The sequence below is a fragment of the Clupea harengus genome, chromosome 24 (assembly GCF_900700415.2).
Source record: "Clupea harengus chromosome 24, Ch_v2.0.2, whole genome shotgun sequence".
Classification (NCBI taxonomy): Eukaryota; Metazoa; Chordata; class Actinopteri; order Clupeiformes; family Clupeidae; genus Clupea; species Clupea harengus.
This window is the reverse complement of record NC_045175.1, coordinates 3414467-3435372: the sequence shown is the minus strand read 5'-3', so window position 1 is coordinate 3435372 and position 20906 is coordinate 3414467. Positions and strand designations below refer to the sequence as shown.

Here is a 20906-nt window from a genome sequence, read left to right as displayed (position 1 = left end):
TCAACTGATTTAGAGCATCACAGCTGAAGGGAAATTAAGTTACAGGTTTAATAGTTTAACAGACAAATCCTCAAGCTGTCAAGAATATGACAGTGAAAACATCTGGTGTGTTAGATAATGACATCCGGAGTCATGAGAAACTACAGATGAAAGTGGAGGAAATGATACGATGTCTCGAAGCACCAGCTCACCTGTCCCGTCAGCGAGATAGGAGAGCGCCGTGACGAACAGAAACATCCCTCCAAAAAAGCACAGCTGTATTAACAACAATTCTTTGCGTTTTTTCCTCCTGGCTTTGATCTTCTTCTGGTTCAGCATTACTTGCAGGGGTCGATTCCTTGACCGGACAGCTGGAGACATCCTACCAGAAACCACCAGATCCATCCCGGAGTGGGATGACCGCAAAAGTAGGTTGGTGAAAAGTGTGCAAGGAGAATTACCACATACGTCCCACTGAGTCGTAGAAGCCAAACAAAAAAACGATCGAATAGTTGATACGGCAGGACTTTTCTTCTATGCCATTTCAAGTATCAAAATAGTGTACTATTCCAGAAGGTTGAGCGGCAGGAGTGTTTCAAGCACGCGTCAGGTTGTAGCTACACAGCGCACTGTGTGATGTGTAGGATGTTGCCTATGTGTGTGTGAGAGAGAGAGAGAGAGAAAGAGAGGAGAGGAGAGAGAGAGAGATGGAGAGATTTGCAAGCAGTTAGATGTTAGAAATTGCCAGAAAGGAATTATTTGAGCCGCGGAGCGGAAAAAAAAACGCGCCTATCACTGCCCTCTTCTGGGAAAAGGAGCTTCAGTGGGACATAAATGGGATTCTGACCACTCATTACATAAGATTACATAAAGGGTTTGTTTGCGCCTTGGAATGGACTCGTCAGAACTTTTCGCTCCTCATTCATTTCAAAGACTACACTACACCAAAAAACACTCTCTGCATAACCATCAAACTATGCTAGGCTATGCATGTCAAGGTACACAAACAAATCCACAAATCCACAGTTTGTTTACAACCCAAAACACCTTCATGCCTTAATTCATTTATAATTGCAGGCTATTGTTTCACCACTCTACAGCCTCATATCGTGGGCTTAAGATGGCTACTGATGCTTTTGTGTTTAGAGTCAGAGAGTCCTGATAGCTGAAATATGTCATCTGGCTACCAGGCATGAATGGTTGTTAGGTGGATGCATTCATGTAAATAGCACTGGAAACTTTCCAGCAAGGATGGAAAAAGTGGTTAGGCTCTAGGCAAACTTTCACCGCGTTTAACTCTTTCAGTCAACATGAGGTCGAGAAAGGACAGAGAGAGAAAGAGAGAGAGAGAGAGAGAGAGAGAGAGAGAGTGTCACCCCCTCAGTGTATTCTTCAGAAATTCCTGCATATTTTCTGTAGACCTGAAAATGTCTCTAATGAGAAATGAACCACAAAGTGGCCCACTCCTTTCCGCAATTGAAACACATGAAACAAGAAGAGCTCCCCGAGTCTCTGAAGTGCAAAGAGGAGAAGAAAGAATTGCAAAGAAAGGATGAGGAGGAGGAGAAAGGGGGCTGGGACACAAATTAAACCCAGTTAAATTGTTTTTCCATAGCCAGTGGGGTTTATAAAGGCGTCCGCACACACACACACACACACACACAAGCACACACACACAAGATGGAAGATAAAGCCAGCGAAAGACTGTCCCAGACTCTATAGGCAAGCCTATCAGAATGCCTGGAATTTAACCTAGTTTCCCAGACTTGTGAAAGGCTACCACACCCAAGAACTAGTGTACTAACTAACAACACATTTAGGAAAGGCTTTAAACACTTAAGACCACATCAACAAATACACACACGTCTAGTCTTCATTAAACCATCACTTCACTATTTATCCAGGTACATGTGAAAGCTTTTAAGTGTGTGTGTGTGTGTGTGTACGCACCTGAAGCAAACAAAGAAAACGAACAAGAAATCAATATAGTCCACGCCATTCAGTGCTTACCAACCACAATTCAGTCTCATTACGTTCATATTAGGTTGTTTAAAAAAGTAATGTAGAAGATTGTTCATGTAGTTACAGCATGAAGATCTTCCAGTGAGAGAGGGAGAGAGAGAGGGAGGGGGGGTGCAGCAGAGTAAGAGAGGAGACATATTTGGGTCATGCCTTCTCCGCCACACTGTCCCACGAGTGAATTTTCCCTTCCTTACCCATAACCCTCTGGTTTGGGGCTGCAGCATGTCGCGTTCACCCCAGCATACTAACCAGGCTGCAAAAACACCAGTTAAGTTTGAATATCCCGTCACCAGCTCTGGTTTGGCAAACCACCAAGGAATGGTTACAGGTTAAGGCATGTTAGGATATGCATGGGCAACCGTGCTGGAGACATGTTTAGAGTGCAGTTTAGCTGGGGCACTTCATAGAGAAACTCACAGTGCTTGTGGAGGCATGCTGCAAATAACAATTCTAGACTTTGATTTTTTTAGTTTTCGGTGTTTTCAAAACATTTACAATATGTACTTTTAGAACTGTGTTGTTCTGTCAAAATGTATACTCACTAAATGAAAACTATACTATGTATACTCACTAAATGAAAACTATACTATGTATACTCGGAAGAAAAATTGCCCCCCGTGGATGAACAGCTTCACTAGTTTGGTGAAGTACTTACTCATTCACAGGGGCGATGATGGGATGCTGAAAAATGCATACATAGAGTTCATGCACAGAGTCTGAGAGGCCCTGGCTTTATGAAGCCCTTTGGGATACACTGTGCACTTTCTTTTTATGCATTTTTATTTTAAGAAAAGCGAAGTTTGACAGGAAAGTGATGGTAAGGTTTACATTCGGACACAGTACTTGGCCCTAGATGACAATTGCAAATGTATTTTAAAAGTTGCCTTTGAAAAACACACCTCCCTCCCCAATCAAAAAAAAAAAATGAATAAATAAAACAAGTAGGGGAAACAACTTTGGAGTCACAAAAATGTCATTGTCATTCAGAGTAAAGTGAATTTCACCTCCAACACCCCCTCCCCACACACACACCACTCTCTCACACACACACACACACACACACACACACACACACACACACACACACACACACACTGTGGCCTGGTTCTGGAGGAGAGAGAGAGAGCGCAATGGTGTCTCCTGTCCTGCAGTGGAGCACACTGGGGCCATTTTGGGGATGGAGGCTTTACCAGAGCCTGAGGGAAGGACAGCATAGGACTGGACAGGAGACGGGAGAGAGAGAGAGATGGGGAGAAAGAGAGAGAGAGAGAGGGGGAGAAAGAGAGAAAGAGAGACAGACCAAGCAAGAGAAATAATGACTGTGTGGTCTGTGTGTGTGTGTGTGTGTGTGTGTGTGTGGAGGTGTGTGTGTGTGTGTGTGTGTGTGTGGTCTGTGTGTGTGTGTGTGTGTGTGTGTGTGTGTGTGTGTGGGGGGGGGGTGTCGTTGGTCTTCAGGGAACTGAATGAGCTCCCAATGACAAAAGCTTTCAGGAGACGAGATGAGGGTTAAACAAATGGGTCAGCGTGTGGCTACCGCTAACACACCATGGCTAACGTCCATAGCTACTACTGAGCTCCTGCATCTATGGCGACCCATAATGTGGTTTGGTGCACCAGGTTTATGTCCTTGTATGATGCAGGGCAATCAAAACGGGATAAATATTACACCCACGGGCCCTTCTAAATGATGGCATGAATATTGCAGAGGAGCTCTGGTTCACAGTGGCCCTGATTCAATCTGACTCGTTTTCCCTGCGACAGGCCTAGGGATGTAGATAGCGAAAAGCTCCTGCCTCAATCCACCTCACACACACACACACACACACACACACACACACACACAAACAAACTCACCCTCTCTCTTGCCTTTTCTCTCTCTCTCTCACACACACATGCTCTCTCCCTCTCAAACACTCACAGACACACTCTGACAAAGTGGCCTTATGTAAGCACCTCTGAACCCGCATGTCTCTCAGCATATTTACACAGACACTCAATTCCAATCACAGAGATTACAGCCACGGCAACGCAACACACACACACACACACACACACACACACACACACGCACACACACACACACACACACACACACAACACACGCATTGAAAAAACAACCCAAACACAGAACACTTCCAGCAAAAGCCCCTTCCAATCTACCTACGGGATAGTTCATTCAAGGGCAACAGGCAGATTTTCAAACGCATGCCAATATCTCCATCATCACTGTATTGTCCCCCCCCTCTTTTTTTTGGTTTTGTTTTAATGCTGGCCAACATCCGAGGCTGCCAGTCCGACAGCACTAATCCGCCCCCTCCCCTCAGCACTGAGATGAACAACCGTGGGCTAAGGGCGGAGATCTTACGGCCGCCGGCTCGTCTCCAGGGCTTTGGGCGTGTTATGTTGGGCCTGGCGGCGGGTGTAAGAGGCTTAGCCGGCGGCCCCGGCGAGCGCAAGTCTCTTCAGCGCGTCGTACACTGCTGGCGCCGCCGCCAAGAGTCGGACAGACGGGAATGCGCAATCCCGACAAGGACTTACAGCCGCTCCTCCGCTCCCGTTAACGTCAAATGAATTCAACATTCGGACCGCCTTCGGAGTCTCGGGGAAAACATGGACATGATGGTGGGCAGTTCTGCAAATGAGAGAGGGTGGGGCGGGGGGGTTATTTGGGGCAGGAGGGTGGGAAGGTCTGTGGGGGGGGGGGGGGGGGGTGAGTGGCATGGGCTGCTGGTCCTTCTCCGTGGGGCGCAGGGAAAGAGGAGGAGGAGGAGGAGAAAAGAGGAGGAGGATGGGGCGGTCATGGTGTGGTTGAGTTCTCGACTCTAGGGCTCCCTCTCGGACGACACGTCTCCCTCGGCGCCGCTGCTGGTACTGGGGGCCTGGCGGGGCCGCGGGGCCTTCTCCCTGCCCGACTCGGACGAGCCCTTGGACCGCGTCTTCTCCTTCCGCTGCTGCTGTTTCTCTTGCTTGGAGAGCTGCAGCAGTAGAAGAGAAAGAGAGAGAGAGAGAGAGAGAGAGAGAGAAGAGAGAGAAAGAGAGGGGAAGGAAAAAGGAAGAGAGAGGGAGAATAACAGACAATGAGAGAAGGGTAGGAAAAAAGATGGAGGGAGATAGAAGTTGGGAAGGGGAGAGAGGATGTAGTAGGAAGAGAGAGCATACGTTGCAAAAAGAAAAAGGAGAGAAAAAGTGGAGGAATGAGGGGTAAACAAGAAGGAGGAAAGAGTGTACAAAAGGAGAGAGAGAAAAAGGGAGGAGGAAGGAGAGAGAGAAAGAGTGTACAAAAGGAGAGAGAGAAAGAGGGAGGAGGAAGGAGAGAGAGAAAGAGTGTACAAAAGGAGAGAGAGAAAGAGGGAGGAGGAAGGAGAGAGAGAAAGAGTGTACAAAAGGAGAGAGAGAGAAAGAGGGAGGAGGAAGGAGAGAAAATGGTAAAGAGAAAGAGAGATTGTTGACTGAAAACTGGCCACAAAATTGTGGACACACAAACACATATCCACTCAACACCCTTCATATGTACGTATGGCAGGTACCAACATGGCACAGGGAGAAATAATAAATCATTTATTGTTTAATCTTTCATGAGTCCCAAGGAAATATTTATGACTTAAATCTCATGCTGACAACCATAACCATCAAAAGAACCTGCATTATTAAACACACACACACACAAACACACACACACACACACATTTGAGTATCAACAAAAAGTGGTCAACACACACACACACACACACACACACACACACACACACACATCTCCGTCATGTGCTCAGAGTAGCTATAATGCCCCTCATGACAAAAAAAAAAGAAAAACCACTTGCCATAAATAATGGCGCCGTGGCATTGCAGGGGCTTGAGGTGACAGACAAACTGCACCCTGGGAGTGGAGACATCGTTTTTTTTCCCCGGAAAAGAGACGCAACTCCCGTTGAGCGACTTATACGGGTCCGCGTTTCGCTGCATCATCGACTCCACTGCCGCTTTTGTGTTCGTTGGGGACGTGCACGCGGACCTAAATAACAATTACTTCATCAATCACGCTGACACGAAACTGATGCAACTAGCACATCCCCGAGCGCTGAACTAGGTCGCCGTAGCAACTAAAAGGAACGAAATAAAGACGGCGAGGAGTAGACTTCATGGCTTGTTCGTAGGCTACTCAAATGCACAAGCACACACACACACACACACACACCCACTCACACACACACACACACACACACACACACACAAATCCTAAAGTGTCTGGCCTTTGATGAACCAAACACACAAACTTGTTTTTAAGTCTCTAGATTAAAAAAAAGTTTCCTTTCATAATTTCATACTACTCAGACACACACACACACACACACACACACACACACACACACACACACACACACACACACACACACACACACACACAAATGAAAACATGTCACAACAAATCCAATGACACACTGACATAAACAGGCCTTGAGAGACATACCCCTCTTTTACACAACAAGCGAGGGATGCGACGGGTGAGAAGAATACAGATGAATAAATCAGCAGCAGCCAAATGTCCCGCTGAATAAAACATGGATTCAGACGAGGTCTGACCGGCTGCACCGGCGACGAGAGTCATGACAGTCGGAAAAACAACAATACCACGTCGCCCGATACGGCCTCTCTCTCCACCACGGGCTGACCGGTTTACATAAGAACTTCAACCGTCTGTGGTTCTCACCGTAGCCGCTTGAGGTTCCCTAGACCACAATCTCTCTCAAGATTGCTCAAAAACGATCCATCTATCTCTATTTAGCCGTCATACTTCTTTCACTGAAGTTGTCCAAGATATTGTCAGTCTATTATACGTTTCCATTTCCATGCTACTTAGTGGTGTCAGATGCTGCTAGTGTGCAAAACACACACACGCACACACACACACACACACACACACACACACACACACACACACAAACACACACAAACACACTCTTGGTCTATTAGACATTTACATGCTACTTAGTGGTGTCAGATGCTGCTAGTGTGCAAAACACACACACAAACACACAAACACACTCTTGGTCTATTATACGTTTCCATTTCCATGCTATTTAGTGGTGTCAGATGCTGCTAGTGTGCAAAACACACACACACACACACACACACACACACACACACACACACACACACACTCTTGGTAAATTCAGCTACAGTAAAGTAAAGCACAGTACAGCAACTACAGTAATGGACAAAAGTTTTAGACACCTGTGAACAAAGGCTTTCTAAAATACTTAAAAAGTATTGCTTGTCTTCTAAACTCTTTAGCCCTTATCTGCTTTGCTGCCCACAGACTTCTGTGGTTTACCCGTGTTTTATCTCGGTCTCTGCCTAATGCTTTCTTTTTAGCTTGCTTTTCTTCACTGTTCTTTTGTTTACTTGTTTTTTATCATGTAAACTGTTGTTGGCAGAGGAGGGAGAGGCAGTGTTTACATTGCTGGTGGTTGTTTATCCGCCATTGAACGCCATCGATATCGAGCTTGACCGAGTGAGAGCATAAAAGAGAAGTACAAAGATCAGATATTTTTACTGATGGATCAAAAGACCCAGAAAAAAGAGCAGCCATTGTAGTCCAGGGCTGTAATGTGGAGATATTGAATAGAACATCAAACTTCCTGAATGTATTCTCAGTAGAATGATGTGCTCTATTGATGGCAGTACAAAGGACAAGGCAGATCCAATCGCATAAGGTGTTGGTGTGTAGCGACTCAATATCGGCTATAAAAACTATAGGGATTGGTACATCTCGGCAAGACTTAACTTAAGAGTTTCTGTTAGTAAACCAGGGATATAGGAAGGAAGGTCGTTGAGATTTCACTGATGTGGGTTTCAGCACACGTAGCATTCAAGGCATTCTCAGGTATTCCAACCAAGGAAAAAGTGGACCAATTGGCAAAAAAAAAAAGCAATGAAAAAGGAAAAACGTAGACACAAATATAAAATCTTTCCAAAGCTGAGAGGGAAGTATTGTGTGGAATGAGATAAATCGGAAGAGGCAACAGTATTGGGGGGAGCAGCAGACAGAAGGGAGGCACCTATTCTCATTATTGAGCAGAGTGACTAGTACAGTAGGACCTAGGGGCATGGAGGAGATGAATGACAAGAATGAGTCAATCTAAATAGCATCTAATGTTATCATAATGGGAAAGCATAAAAAAAATGGGTTATTTCAGGAGTGTAAACAACCAGGAGATATCGACAGAGGGAGAGGGAGAGAGGGAGGGAGAGAGAGAGGGAGAGAGAGAGAGAGGGGGGGCAGAGAGAGAGAGAGAGGAGATGTATACAGAAACATGGGCTTGACTGAAATATCAGTAAAAAGCATTTTAGAAATTGGGGCAAATGAAAAGGGCAAAAGATGGCTTTTTTTATTTCCGAAAGACTTAATTAATACATGATGGCATGATGGATTGATCCAGAAGAGGGCAGCAATGCAAACAATAAGGATGCCGGCAGCAGTTCAACTACAAAGAAGAAGAAGAAGAGGGCATGTGGAGGAGGGGGGCCGCGACCAGTGACCAGTGCCACTCCGTCAGACACGCCTCCTGACTCTGATTGGTTGTTCTGATTCGGTTGCGCTGGCATTAGGAGCACTGGGTGGAGCCAGAGGAGTACTGGGTGGAGCCAGACGCGTACTGGGTGGAGCCAGGGTGTGGGTGGAGCCATATGGAGTAGGGAAGTATTGGGTGGAGCCAGGGGAGTGGGTGGAGCCAGGGAAGTACTGGGTGGAGCCATGGTAGTGGGTGGAGCCAGGGACGTACTGGGTGGAGCCAGTGGGTGGGTGGAGCCATATGATCACTGGGTGGAGCCAGGGGAGTGGGTGGAGCCAGGGGGTGGGTGTGGCCATATGAGCACTGGGTGGAGCCAGGGGCTTTTTTCACGGATTATCTGTCTCGTCTGTCCCTTCATTTTTATACTGCTCCAATGGTAAGAACAGGAAAGAAGAGGAATCCACGAGAAGCCGTTCAACATGCACAAGGCGCACTACAGCATAATGAATATCGTACAGAGTGGAAGACCAGGGTTTGGGCTAGGTGACAGTTGGAAGGCATGGGTTAAGGCTACATTGCTAAACAAGTTGAGGTTAACTCTTTTGCCAGGTAATGACAGAGACCGTATGATTTCAGAAAAGTGGATACCAGGCATGTACAAACAGAACTGGAAAATGGGGCAAAGCTCGGGATAGTGGAACTTGAAGTTGTCTACTGACATCAGTCAGCAATCTCAAGTGTAGTGTTGTGACTGCTATGAGACCTGACATGGTGTTGTATTCTGAGTGTTTACTTTATCGAGTCAACAATTCCCTTTGAAGATGGGATTGAGAGCATTTGAAAGGAAGAAGCTAAAGTATGCAGAGCTGGTAGCGGAAGCAATTCAACGAGTTTGGCAAGCATACACACCAGTGGAGATAGGTGTTAGAGGCTTTGTAGCTGAATTATCCACAATTATCCTGTTGGTTTTTGGTTTTCGAGGATGGTCACTCAAAGGAGCTTGAAAGGAGTTGTCTGTAAGCCAGTGGTTGTGGCTGAGGTGTTTGCAGACTACTTGGGCTTGTGAATTAACCGGAACTAAAAATGAAATACGCAAAATCTTGTCGAGGTGTATCTTGAGGTGTATCTCATGTTGTCTGTGGTAGTGGTAGTGGTGTTCTAACCCACCATGAGTATGGACGTAGTAGGGTTCCGAGACGCCAGACACCGCTGTTGAGCATTCTTGAGGTGTCGTGGGCCTTATTCAACCAAACACTGATGAAGGAAGGTGCCTGCTTGAAAACCCCAGTGAAATTCTCACAAAAAACAAACTCAACAAAAAAACTTTGTTGATGTTGTTGTATCCTGCTGCTCAGGTTGTATGGGTGGGCAGTCATGTTGTTGTGTTAAGCACTTGTGGGCTACAGACAGCACATGTTGTACTGTGAAGGAGTGCCTTTACAGATCGCAGGTACAACATGTGACGCAGGTGCGCGTTGTTGTTGTTGTACCCTGATGCACAGGATCTATGGTTGGGCAGTTGTTATACTGGTTAGGTTGCTGGCTCTGAGTACTAGTATGGGGCAGTGAGAGGATTGGCCGCTGTGGGAGGTCTCCAACCAACAGCACAAGGAATTTAACATCTTTTCCTGTGTATAACTGAACAAATACATTTGACCTACTGCAGCTTTAACTGCATATAAATGTTTCATTGGAATACTTCACGACTTTCAAAGAGTGTTCTTAAAAACATAAAATGCGATATTTCCTGTTGACACATTAATGCTAAAAAGGAGAGAAAATAACTGTCTAAGACAAATGTTTTGTGAAACTAATTAAAATAAAGTGGCAAAAACTTTTGCACAGTGCTGTACACAGCACAAGGCTCCTGCAACTGCCCCTTTCAGTCAAAGCAATTTTGAAGGGGACATGCTATTTCCCCTTGGGAAAAAATGGTTCTGTGCTTTCTCCTTTTTTTTTAATGACTGCAAAATTAAAGCGCTGTATGAAAAAAAGAAGTAAGATCTTCAGAGATGTGGTTACATTGAGGTGCGAAGCTGTTATGACTCATACACGAGCGGGGGGTGGGGAACAAAAAAAATGTCCGTGGGAGTTTGATTTTTCATTTAAAATTTCTTAAAGTGGTCTTTTTCCACCACCTCCGCTACCCCCCACCCCCACCCTCACCCCTGCCACCCCAACCTCTTTGCTGTGCCATCTCCATGGCAACAGAGTAGGCCTGATATCTGCAGGTGTACATTGGGGGCAACCATGTAAGGGCAGGCAGGCAGGCCTCCACCCCCACCTGCCTATCAAAATACTCGCCTACACACTACACTACACATTATATTTTTTTTTTAAACATGACTTGTGTGTGTGAGTGTGTGTGTGTAAGAGAGAGAAAGAGAGAGGTGGAAGTGAGTCAGTGTGTGTGGGAGAGAAAGGTGTGTGTGTGTGTGTGTGGAGTTGGAGTTCAGAGAATAGTGTTTTTAATTTCCCCTCTCTTCTCCATATACTGTATGTGTGTGTGTGTTTGTAGGAGTGAGTGTGTGAGTGACTGATTGTGTCTCTCGGTGGAGAGTGTGTATAGGTGTGTGTGTGTGTTTGTATAGGAGTGAGTGTGTGTGTGAGTGATTGATTGTGTGTCTCGGGGGAGAGTGTGTGTAGGTGTGTGTGTGTGTGTGTGTGTGTTTGTCTACGAGTGAGTGTGTGTGTGTGAGCATGTGTGTGTCTCGGGGGAGAGTGTGTGTAGGTGTGTGTGTGTGTGTGTGTGTGTGTTTTGTCTACGAGTGAGTGTGTGTGTGTGAGCATGTGTGTGTCTCGGGGGAGAGTGTGTGTAGGTGTGTGTGTGTGTGTTTGTCTATGAGTGAGTGTGTGTGTGTGAGCATGTGTGTGTCTCAGGGAGAGTGTGTGTAGGTGTGTTTGTCTATGAGTGAGTGTGTGTGTGTGAGCATGTGTGTGTCTCGGGGGAGAGTGTGTGTAGGTGTGTGTGTGTGTGTTTGTCTATGAGTGAGTGTGTGTGTGTGTGAGCATGTGTGTGTCTCGGGGGAGAGTGTGTGTAGGTGTGTGTGTGTGTGTGTGTTTGTCTATGAGTGAGTGTGTGTGTGTGTGAGCATGTGTGTGTCTCGGGGGAGAGTGTGTGTAGGTGTGTGTGTGTGTGTTTGTCTATGAGTGAGTGTGTGTGTGTGAGCATGTGTGTGTCTCAGGGAGAGTGTGTGTAGGTGTGTTTGTCTATGAGTGAGTGTGTGTGTGTGAGCATGTGTGTGTCTCGGGGGAGAGTGTGTGTAGGTGTGTGTGTGTGTGTTTGTCTATGAGTGAGTGTGTGTGTGTGTGAGCATGTGTGTGTCTCGGGGGAGAGTGTGTGTAGGTGTGTGTGTGTGTGTGTGTTTGTCTATGAGTGAGTGTGTGTGTGTGTGAGCATGTGTGTGTCTCGGGGGAGAGTGTGTGTAGGTGTGTGTGTGTGTGTTTGTCTATGAGTGAGTGTGTGTGTGTGAGCATGTGTGTGTCTCGGGGGAGAGTGTGTGTAGGTGTGTGTGTGTGTTTGTCTACGAGTGAGTGTGTGTGTGTGAGCATGTGTGTGTCTCAGGGGAGAGTGTGTGTAGGTGTGTTTGTCTATGAGTGAGTGTGTGTGTGTGTGAGCATGTGTGTGTCTACAGAGGTAATAGGAACAGCACCTGTTTGGGGTCTGACGGAGAAGAGGGAGACTCCAGCTGAATGGTGACTGGGCCATCATTCTGGATGTGGACCTGCATGTAGCCACCAAACTGCCCATCTGTGGGGGAGAAAAGGAGAGGAGAAGAGAGAGAGGAGAAGAGAGAGAGAGGAGGAGAAGAAAGAGAAGAAGAGAGGAGGGAGGAGACAAGGGGAGGGAAGGAGGAGTGATGGGGTGTGGAGAGGACAGGGGAGGGGAAGAGAGGAGAGGAAAGGAAACAAGAGTGGACGGGAGGAAAAGAGAAGAGGAGAAAAGAGAGAGGAGGAGAAAGGGGAGGGGGAGGAGGAGGAGGGTGGGTAAGGAGCGCAAAGTAGAGGCAGAGAATGGAGAAGAGGAGTGGAGAAGAGGAGTGGAGAAGAGTGAGTGGAGAAGAGTGAGTGAAGAAGAGGAGTGGAGAAGAGTGAGTGGAGAAGAGTGAGTGAGTGGAGAAGAGGAGTGGAGAAGAAGAGTGAGTGGAGAAGAGTGAGTGGAGAAGAGTGAGTGGAGAAGAAGAGTGGAGAGGAGGAGTGGAGAAGAAGAGTGAGTGGAGAAGAGTGAGTGGAGAAGAGTGAGTGGAGAAGAAGAGTGGAGAGGAGGAGTGGAGAAGAAGAGTGGAGAGGAGGAGTGGAGAAGAGGAGTGGAGAAGAAGAGTGGAGAAGAGGAGTGAGTGGAGAAGAGTGAGTGGAGAAGAAGAGTGGAGAAGAGGAGTGGAGAGGAGTGAGTGGAGAAGAGGAGTGGAGAGGAGTGAGTGGAGAGGAGTGAGTGCATTTGAAGAGGGAAGATGCAATCAGGAGAAGATTGGGATAGGAGCGAGAGAGGAGAGGAGAACAAAGAACAGATGGCAAGAAAAAAAAGGAGAAAAATAGAAAAAACAAACAAACAAACACAGAAAACACTGTAGATTAGCAGTGATGTAGCCTCTGCAGTAAGTTTGTCTCAACCTACCAGTATAGCACAGTGTAGTTAACATCAAGCCACCAGTAAGTAAAAAACTGTAGTTATGGAAACCGTTAGAGGGTGTGTGTGTGTGTGGGTGTGTGTGTGTGTGTGTGTGGGGGTGTGTGTGTGTGTGTGTGTGTGTGAGTGTGTGTGTGTGTGTGTGTGTGAGTGTGTGAGTGTGTGTGTGTGTGTGTGTGTGTGTGTGAGGGTGTGTGTGAGTGTGTTCAGATGGCATGGCCCCCATCTCTCCACCCACTCCACTCCTGGTTCCTCTCATTTTCACCAAGTGGCCCAATAAAAGCGTTGAAGTCGGGGGGGAAAAGTGCCGACTCATCGTGTTTGTTCCTTCGGGGAGCAGCCGCAGAACGGGGGCTAATTAGGCTAGCTCTGTCGCAGAGATGGAGAGAGAGAGAGAGAAAGAGAGAGAGAGAGAGAGAGAGGGAGAGAGAGACAGAGGGAGAGAAAGAGATAGGGAGAGAGACATAGAGAGGGAGAGAGAGAGAGAAAGAGGGAGAGAGAGACATGCTGTTCCTGCTCCCTGTGGCCTGCCTCGGGAGAGTTGACCCACTTTACCTCGTGCCACCATCACTGCCTTTCCCTCCCCTCTCCCAGCGCCGTGTCCTCCCCCTGCCCTGCCTGACCCCCACAGCAGCAGCAGCAGCAGCACCCACTCTTGACCTCACGTGACAACTACAGATTTGGCACTCTCTGCATGGCACCTCCAGCGGTACCTGTGCCTGAATGTGTGTGTGTGTGTGTGTGTGTGTGTAGGTGTGTGTGTGTGTGTGTGTCCATTTGCGACGGAAACCTTGCCCCTTCAGTAAGCACTCCACTGGTGACCTTAACTAGAAACCACGGGAGAGGTGTTGTCCCATCACCATAGAAACCACGAGAGAGGTGTTGTCCCATCGCCACAATGATGACGTGGGGTGTGGGGGTGTCCCGATCACGACAACAAACAGACTTAGAGTTAGCAACGATTCTCCATAACCCTGGAGTCATGACCTCGCGGCTACATCCTAACATCCATCACTGATTTCCACACTTCCATCTCCTGACAAGCTTGCATTTTAGTTTTTAGTGGTACACTCAGAAAAGACCTGTGGATGGGGGGGGGGGGGGGTGGGGGGGGGGGACCCGTCTCAAAAGTTCAGCCAGTTCCACTTTAGTAGTGTTGCAGTGAGCAACAAAGCGTCAAAACGTTGCATTTTATTTTGGGAATTCAAGCAAAAGACTTGAGTTGAAGTTATATTTTTCCAAGGTTACGAAAAAGCAAGGTTGAGCCGCTATGCCGAATCGATATCGCTTCCTGAGTCACGCTGCAGACTACACTAACGGAACAGACCTCAGTATCTCAGCTCTTCCATCGGTGGAAACAAACAAGCCACTCGTACCTATGGAAACTCAGCAGCTTCAAACTCCAAAAGTTTGTCCTTTATCCCTCTTCTCTTCATTTCCAAATATAGCACGGCCAGCCTAGATAAATGTGTGGATGTTGCCGTGTGAACAGCAGGTGGAGCTCAACGGACCTCACCCCATAACTCTGGCAGACAGACTGCATATATATATTTACACAGAAATATTTACACACATAAAAAGCACCTATAGAGCACTTTTTTTTTGGATGCATCAGTGGTCCAAGACGTGTGGTGTTTCATGTAAAAACATGTAAAGGGCCGACTCGTCCCGGTGTGCTGCCCTGTCTCTTCATCCATCCCTGCCTGAGCATGTGTGTGTGTGTGTGTGTGTGTGTGTGTGTGTGTGTGTGTGTGTGTGTGTGAGTGTGCATAGCCTGAGCATGTGTGTGTGTGTGTGTGTGTGTGTGTGTGCATAGCCTGAGCATGTGTGTGGTGACACTTTCATTTCTCAGTTGTTTTCTTCTCCAAAAGAAGAAAAGAAACTGCAGAGTCAGCTGGCGTGAGTAAGCATATGTGCATCGGTGGACTTTACAAGGTCGTTACACAAGAAAAACAAAAAACGAGCAAAGAAATAAACAGAGATGCGCTTGCACACACACGCAAAAATATGAACACTTTACCTACTTACTTTGGGTGAGCTGTTCTATAGGCTTCCCTCACACACTTCAGAATGTTTAAGCACACACACACACACACACACACACACACACACACACACACACACACACACACACACACACTCACTGGCCCACGTATCTCTGAATACATTTGACAGATGCTCACCTTATCCTCCCTCACATCTGACCCTGAATATTGATTAAGGCCTCCAACAAACACGAAAACTTCACACACACGCACACACACACACGAAACGTAAGTTCATGTAACCACACACACACAAAGCCACATATACAACTACATGCACACACGACTCAAACATACATTCAAACACACTAATATGTGCATGTACACATGGACACACATGCATGCACACACACACACCCACACACACCCACACATTACCTACATATACCTCTCCAACACACAGTCATACACCCTCATACTCACAGATGCAAACCCACAGCCACACATATACCCGTTCAAAAACACACCCACATGCCCTCACACACTCCCACTCCCACACCTTTAATGCGCTCGGGCGTGTAGGCCTCCCACTCACACACCTTTAATGCGCTCGGGCGTGTAGGCCTCCCTCACACACTCACACACCTTTAATGCGCTCGGGCGTGTAGGCCTCCCTCAGGCGCTCCAGCATGGCGCTGTAGAAGGGCTGTGCCAGCTCGGCGGGCATGGCGCGGTGGAAGTCGGGCTTGTTCCCCTTGAGCACGCACTGCAGAGTGAACTGGCTCACACACAGCACCTCCAGCTCACGCTCCATCACGCTCTTGCTCCACGGACGCCCGCCATCGTCCTCGAACACGCGCAGGTTCAGGATCTTACGCACCCTGGGAGGGGGGGATGGGGGGAGACAAGAGAGGAGAGATCATCAGAGTTGGTAGTGGAGATAGATGTTGTGTGCCGTTGTGTTGTCAGAAGCAGCGATAGTTGACAATGAGTTCTCAGACGTTGGGACAAGAATTACTGATCTGATTATCTTCCCATGCCTCAGCCAACGTCTTTCTAGGAGACATGTAAATGCACATGAAGGTACCTTTAGGTTTTTGTTCACTTTCTTTCCATAAACAATAATATATTTCATGTTAAAGCAGCAATACGGAGTTTCTCGTCCAAAACTAGTAAACTAACTACCTAAAAGGCATGCAATAACTTGCAAACACCACCAACAGTCCAGCTGACACTGAGAAACTTGCCAACACACTAACTGGTGTCTTTTGGCAGTTTAGCTGGCAATGAAAGCTTTTCTTCCATTTTTGCAGGGTGTACCAGCCCGTTACACAGAACTGCATAGGGCATATCCTGGATGGCTAGTGGGGAAGGCACAGGTGTTTATCTGTCCTTCACATGACCATATGCTATCAAAATGAATTTGAGGATGGTACCAAAACTAGTTGCCTGTAAAACCATATCTCAAAAAGTGTCAAATTGTTGCATAGTGTTACTTAAAAAAAAAAAAAATTCACCCACTGTTTTGGGTCAAACAATCATTCTCTTGATTTTTGATGAGAAAGAAAAACACTGGTTGATGTGTACTACACATCAAAGTCAGTGCACAACATTAATCCTGTGGTGCTGCAGCTGCATAAGAACATTCTGCCTACGGTCAATCGTCTTTCCAGTTTTCCAGACTCAGTGCAAACTCAGGCTACACTCAAGAGATTCAGTGCAAACAGCAGGCTACTTTTCAACTGTGGACTACCAGACAACCAAGAATGAATTGATCCTGTGAATAACTACCCATATATTCTTCATTAATGAATCACGAACTACTATTATTATTATTAATAACAATAACATTATTATTACAGGTAGTATGTTCTCAAAAGTATTACTGTAAGTCAGTCTGACTGTGAGAAGAACCAACATAATTGTTACTGTATCTGCCCCATATATTAAAATTCGATCTCTATCATAAAAAAATAAAGGCCAAATGCTCTGATGTGCAAAATCCATGACGCTCTGAAGAGAAGAAGAATCAGGGTGGGCGTATAGGGTCAGTTACTTTGACCCCCCCGCCGCACACACTCACATGTAGTCAACATCCTTCTGCGTGTCTTCGGTGGATATGCCCAGCAGCACGCATAGTCCTTTGCCTATCGAACTTATCTGTTGCTCCCCAACTGCAAGAAGACGGATACATATATCAAATGTAAGGCCAATGTACTAACAGGCTTGTTATTTAAGGGTCATCCAAATCTTGACAGTGTGGAACGACATGACCATCTGTTTAAGTCTCTCTGACCTCGGTGAGTCACTGGATAACTACTGAGAGCTAAATGTTCCCTATGGTATTTACTGGTATATCAACCTGCAGAGTCGAGGCAGACAAAACATTGGTTTCGAATCGTACACCCTGAATTAAGTCAAGCTGTCACATTTGTACTCACGTGTTGTGTGTGTGTGTGTTTGTGTTATGTCGGGAAGGAAGTATCGCTGAAAGCTGCCCTGTTTCACAATTGCTGTCAAATACTAAGGTATGTTGTCAGCGATGTAACAATAGGTGCATCAGTCTTCACTCACAATCCGACACTCACAAACCGGCTCACGTCTAATGAGCGTGAATTAATTACCCTTCGCCGGTGAAGTTGACAGAAACGTGCACTGTTACACCAGATAACTGAGTGAGTGAATCATTGGAACAGACGGAAGCTTAAACCTCGATAACGTAGATAATATCACTTACCACTCACGCTTGCCTGGGTGACTCTTTGAATAACCACCTTCATCGTTTTGACGTTTTCTATTGTTAGCCTGTCGCTGGCTGTATACCATACACACGAAATAATTTCAAGCTTCCGGTTTAGAGGAAGATACTTTTACTGTTCGGCGGTAGCCTACGTCTATGACCATTATCAGTCAGTTGTCGCCCCCATGTGGTGAGCATAGAGTCACACAACCACAACTTCGCTGCTGGGACACTTCAAATCCAATGACTGTAGCATGTAAAGAACATTATCGTTATCGTTCAAATCTGATTTGATCTCTGAATCTAATCAAATAGGCGTTTTGAACACGAGGAGTGTTAACAGTATTTAGAAAATGTTTATATAACCATTATTATTAAGAATAAGCCATATGTCCCCAGCTGAACTAATGCTTGTTCTGAACACCCACACAAATGTAGATTATATTTGAATATAACCTCCCCATTAGTCACTCGGTATCAGATCAGCATAAAAAATGCATCAACAGTATCAAACCAAGTAAGCATATGTAATCAAAGAAGACAACAACTAGAATAAAACACTGATCGTAGTGGTTGCTTTAATCAGGTGTTTCTTTCTGACAGGTGTGTCTTCAATTCAAACCCAGTCATGTCAGGATTATTGCAAGGCATATCACAATATCCAATGTCTTGAAGTACAATTTAGAGAGAATTAATTCATATATATAAAATAAAATCACTGGTACACTGTGTAAATGTTCTATTAATTATGTACAGACCAAATGATTCTCTCTGATTAAATGTTCGTGTTTCTGATGAATGATTCACTGGTGGTGGATTAACTGGGATAAACCCCTGTGTCCCAGTTTATTTTTCATCCTTCAGACCCTCTGTCACAGCGGGGGAGTTTTCAGTGGGGCCTCTGAAGATATTGAGAAGCCGTTCAGAATACGGGACAAACTCTTCTCTGTAGACGACTGTGGTTCTGCTGTGTGCGCTTTCGAATTTCTGGATGTTTGGCTTGTCTTCCTCTTCAATAGGCTGTGCTGTTACTGATTCAAGAGGAACATCAGAGAAACAGTGTTAGCAAGTGCACATACACATTCTGCTGCCATTATCTCATTATCTTTGTTAGTTCTTAGGGTCTGAACCCACCACCCATTGGCAGCTCAGTAGCAACCAAAGTCGAACTACCAAAACACAACACTAATTTTCCTACTAGTGAGAACCCTGAATAAACCTTAACAGTGCTGTTATCATCATGAACATTTAGGTATGTGTAGCATAACATCAACCCTCTCTGGTCTTTGTGTTGATATTAATGTAAAATCAGTCCTCCGTGAAAAGTAACATATCCCAATGTTGAAATTGTTACCTAGCCTAGTAAAATGACTATCGTAAACCACGTTTTGATCTAGCGTTACACCAGCCTCTTAACCTTCATATGGTTGCTGTGCACATATCTTTCCAAATGAAAACACAATAAGTTAACAGGCAACACACAAAATTCACATTTTGAAATGGGCACAACAGTGTAACCTTTGCACAGATCAGTCTCACGTATCGTTTCTGATCCATATAACCACCCTCCCCTCCCTTAAACAGCAAGTGTTTGCTAGCAAAATTAGCTATGGATGTATCACCATAGGAAAGTGAAGCATCTTACCCAAGGGCTCATCTTTGTGAGTGAATTTATAGTAGGCTAAGGAACCACATATCGTCCAAGCACCCATGGCATACATCAGGGACGCACGCTTGTTCCATTTAAGGTAGTCACCGACGGGCATGATGCCTTCACTTCGCCGAACAATCTACAAAAATCCAGTCCTCAGCTCACTGTCGTCATTAAGACACTACTCACAAGGGCGCAGACATTTTGGACATCCTGCGTCATTTCCGGCATACTCAGCCCTCTTGTCGATGACGTTGGTTTGCATTAAAATGACAGGCGAGCTCTTTCCAGACAAATTATAAGGGACTAATAGCCAGAATAAAGTTAAAACTTAAAAACAAAAACGTGATCACTACTAAAATAAATGAGAACTAATATAATATACATACGTTTTGTTAATGTTTTCAAAAACATCACACATTGGACAAACACATAACCATTCTATGCCAAATATATTATGTAGCGGTTTCGTTGTCGCGGTCTTATTTGGTCTGCTTCAATAGTTTTTACCTTTATAGTTACTAATGCATCTTATGAAAAAAAGAAAAGGATTCAACCATGGAATTTTTTGACATAAACTTTATGCATAGTATTGTAATATACATGGTCAGGTCTGGAAAAATTAACATTCCCTTTACAGTATTAAAAGGTAATTAATAAACAGCGTATCAACGCAGGTTTTTTTTCAGATGTTTAAATATTACCGATGACAAACAAAACTAACAAAAAGGTGCTGGTCAACCTGCTATAGATAAATATGAATGCATCTCATCCAGTAATATGGGCGAGTGCAGTGGTTGCAGTCCCATACATTTGGGCATTCGCTAGTAAGGGGGAGACGGGTTAGAAAAACATGATTCATATCAAAGGTCAAAGGTCAAGGGGAATGACTGCTGTACAAACCAAACAGCAAGGACATTGCAAAGTACCGATGTTCTTCATTGAAATATCAGTCTTGATACATCTCAAATATAATTTTATCTCTATACTATAGACCTTCATTCATCAGAACATTATGACAACCCTTCAACAATTTTTTTTAAGTGACTGGGGACCGGTTAATAGGTTCAGACAAACAAAAACAGGACAACAAAATCAAACTAAGAGACACAAATTAAACACATAAATCATAATAATTATCCAGTTCTGTGGAATGTTATTAAAAAATGAACAGGACAAAACAAACAAACAAAAAGATACGTTTTTCATCTGAGGTACAGCATGACTTTCAGTAGATGTTTCAACAGACAAACAGAGAAAAACAAAATAACATAGATGTTTTTCCAGAGAAAGAAAGACCATTTCTCCTCTGTAAATGAAAACATGAATACAGATTCCACATCTTAATTGAGGTCACTCACACTTTACACACACACACACACACACACAGACA

The 20906-nt window shown here is 45.4% G+C and overlaps 2 protein-coding genes across 2 annotated transcripts in view; both read right to left on the bottom strand.

The window, feature by feature from the left end:
* LOC105912042 (sodium/potassium/calcium exchanger 3-like) overlaps positions 1-1631 on the bottom strand; it is a 39654-nt gene extending 38023 nt beyond the window's left edge. Inside the window, exon 1 of the mRNA XM_031562262.2 lies at positions 192-1631. Within this exon, the coding sequence (XP_031418122.1) occupies positions 192-384 (193 nt within the window). The 5' untranslated portion in view covers positions 385-1631. The remainder of the gene's footprint in view (positions 1-191) is intronic.
* A 3079-nt stretch (positions 1632-4710) lies between these two features.
* Positions 4711-20902, bottom strand: dtd1 (D-aminoacyl-tRNA deacylase 1). The gene is made up of 6 exons (XM_012840959.2): positions 19508-20902; positions 17860-18893; positions 17206-17296; positions 15768-16003; positions 12164-12261; positions 4711-4976 (listed from the first exon to the last, which is right to left on the bottom strand). The coding sequence occupies exons 2-6, from the start codon at positions 17900-17902 to the stop codon at positions 4824-4826; spliced, it is 621 nt and encodes a 206-aa protein (XP_012696413.1). The 5' UTR covers positions 17903-18893; positions 19508-20902; the 3' UTR covers positions 4711-4823.
* Positions 20903-20906: the final 4 nt, after the last annotated feature.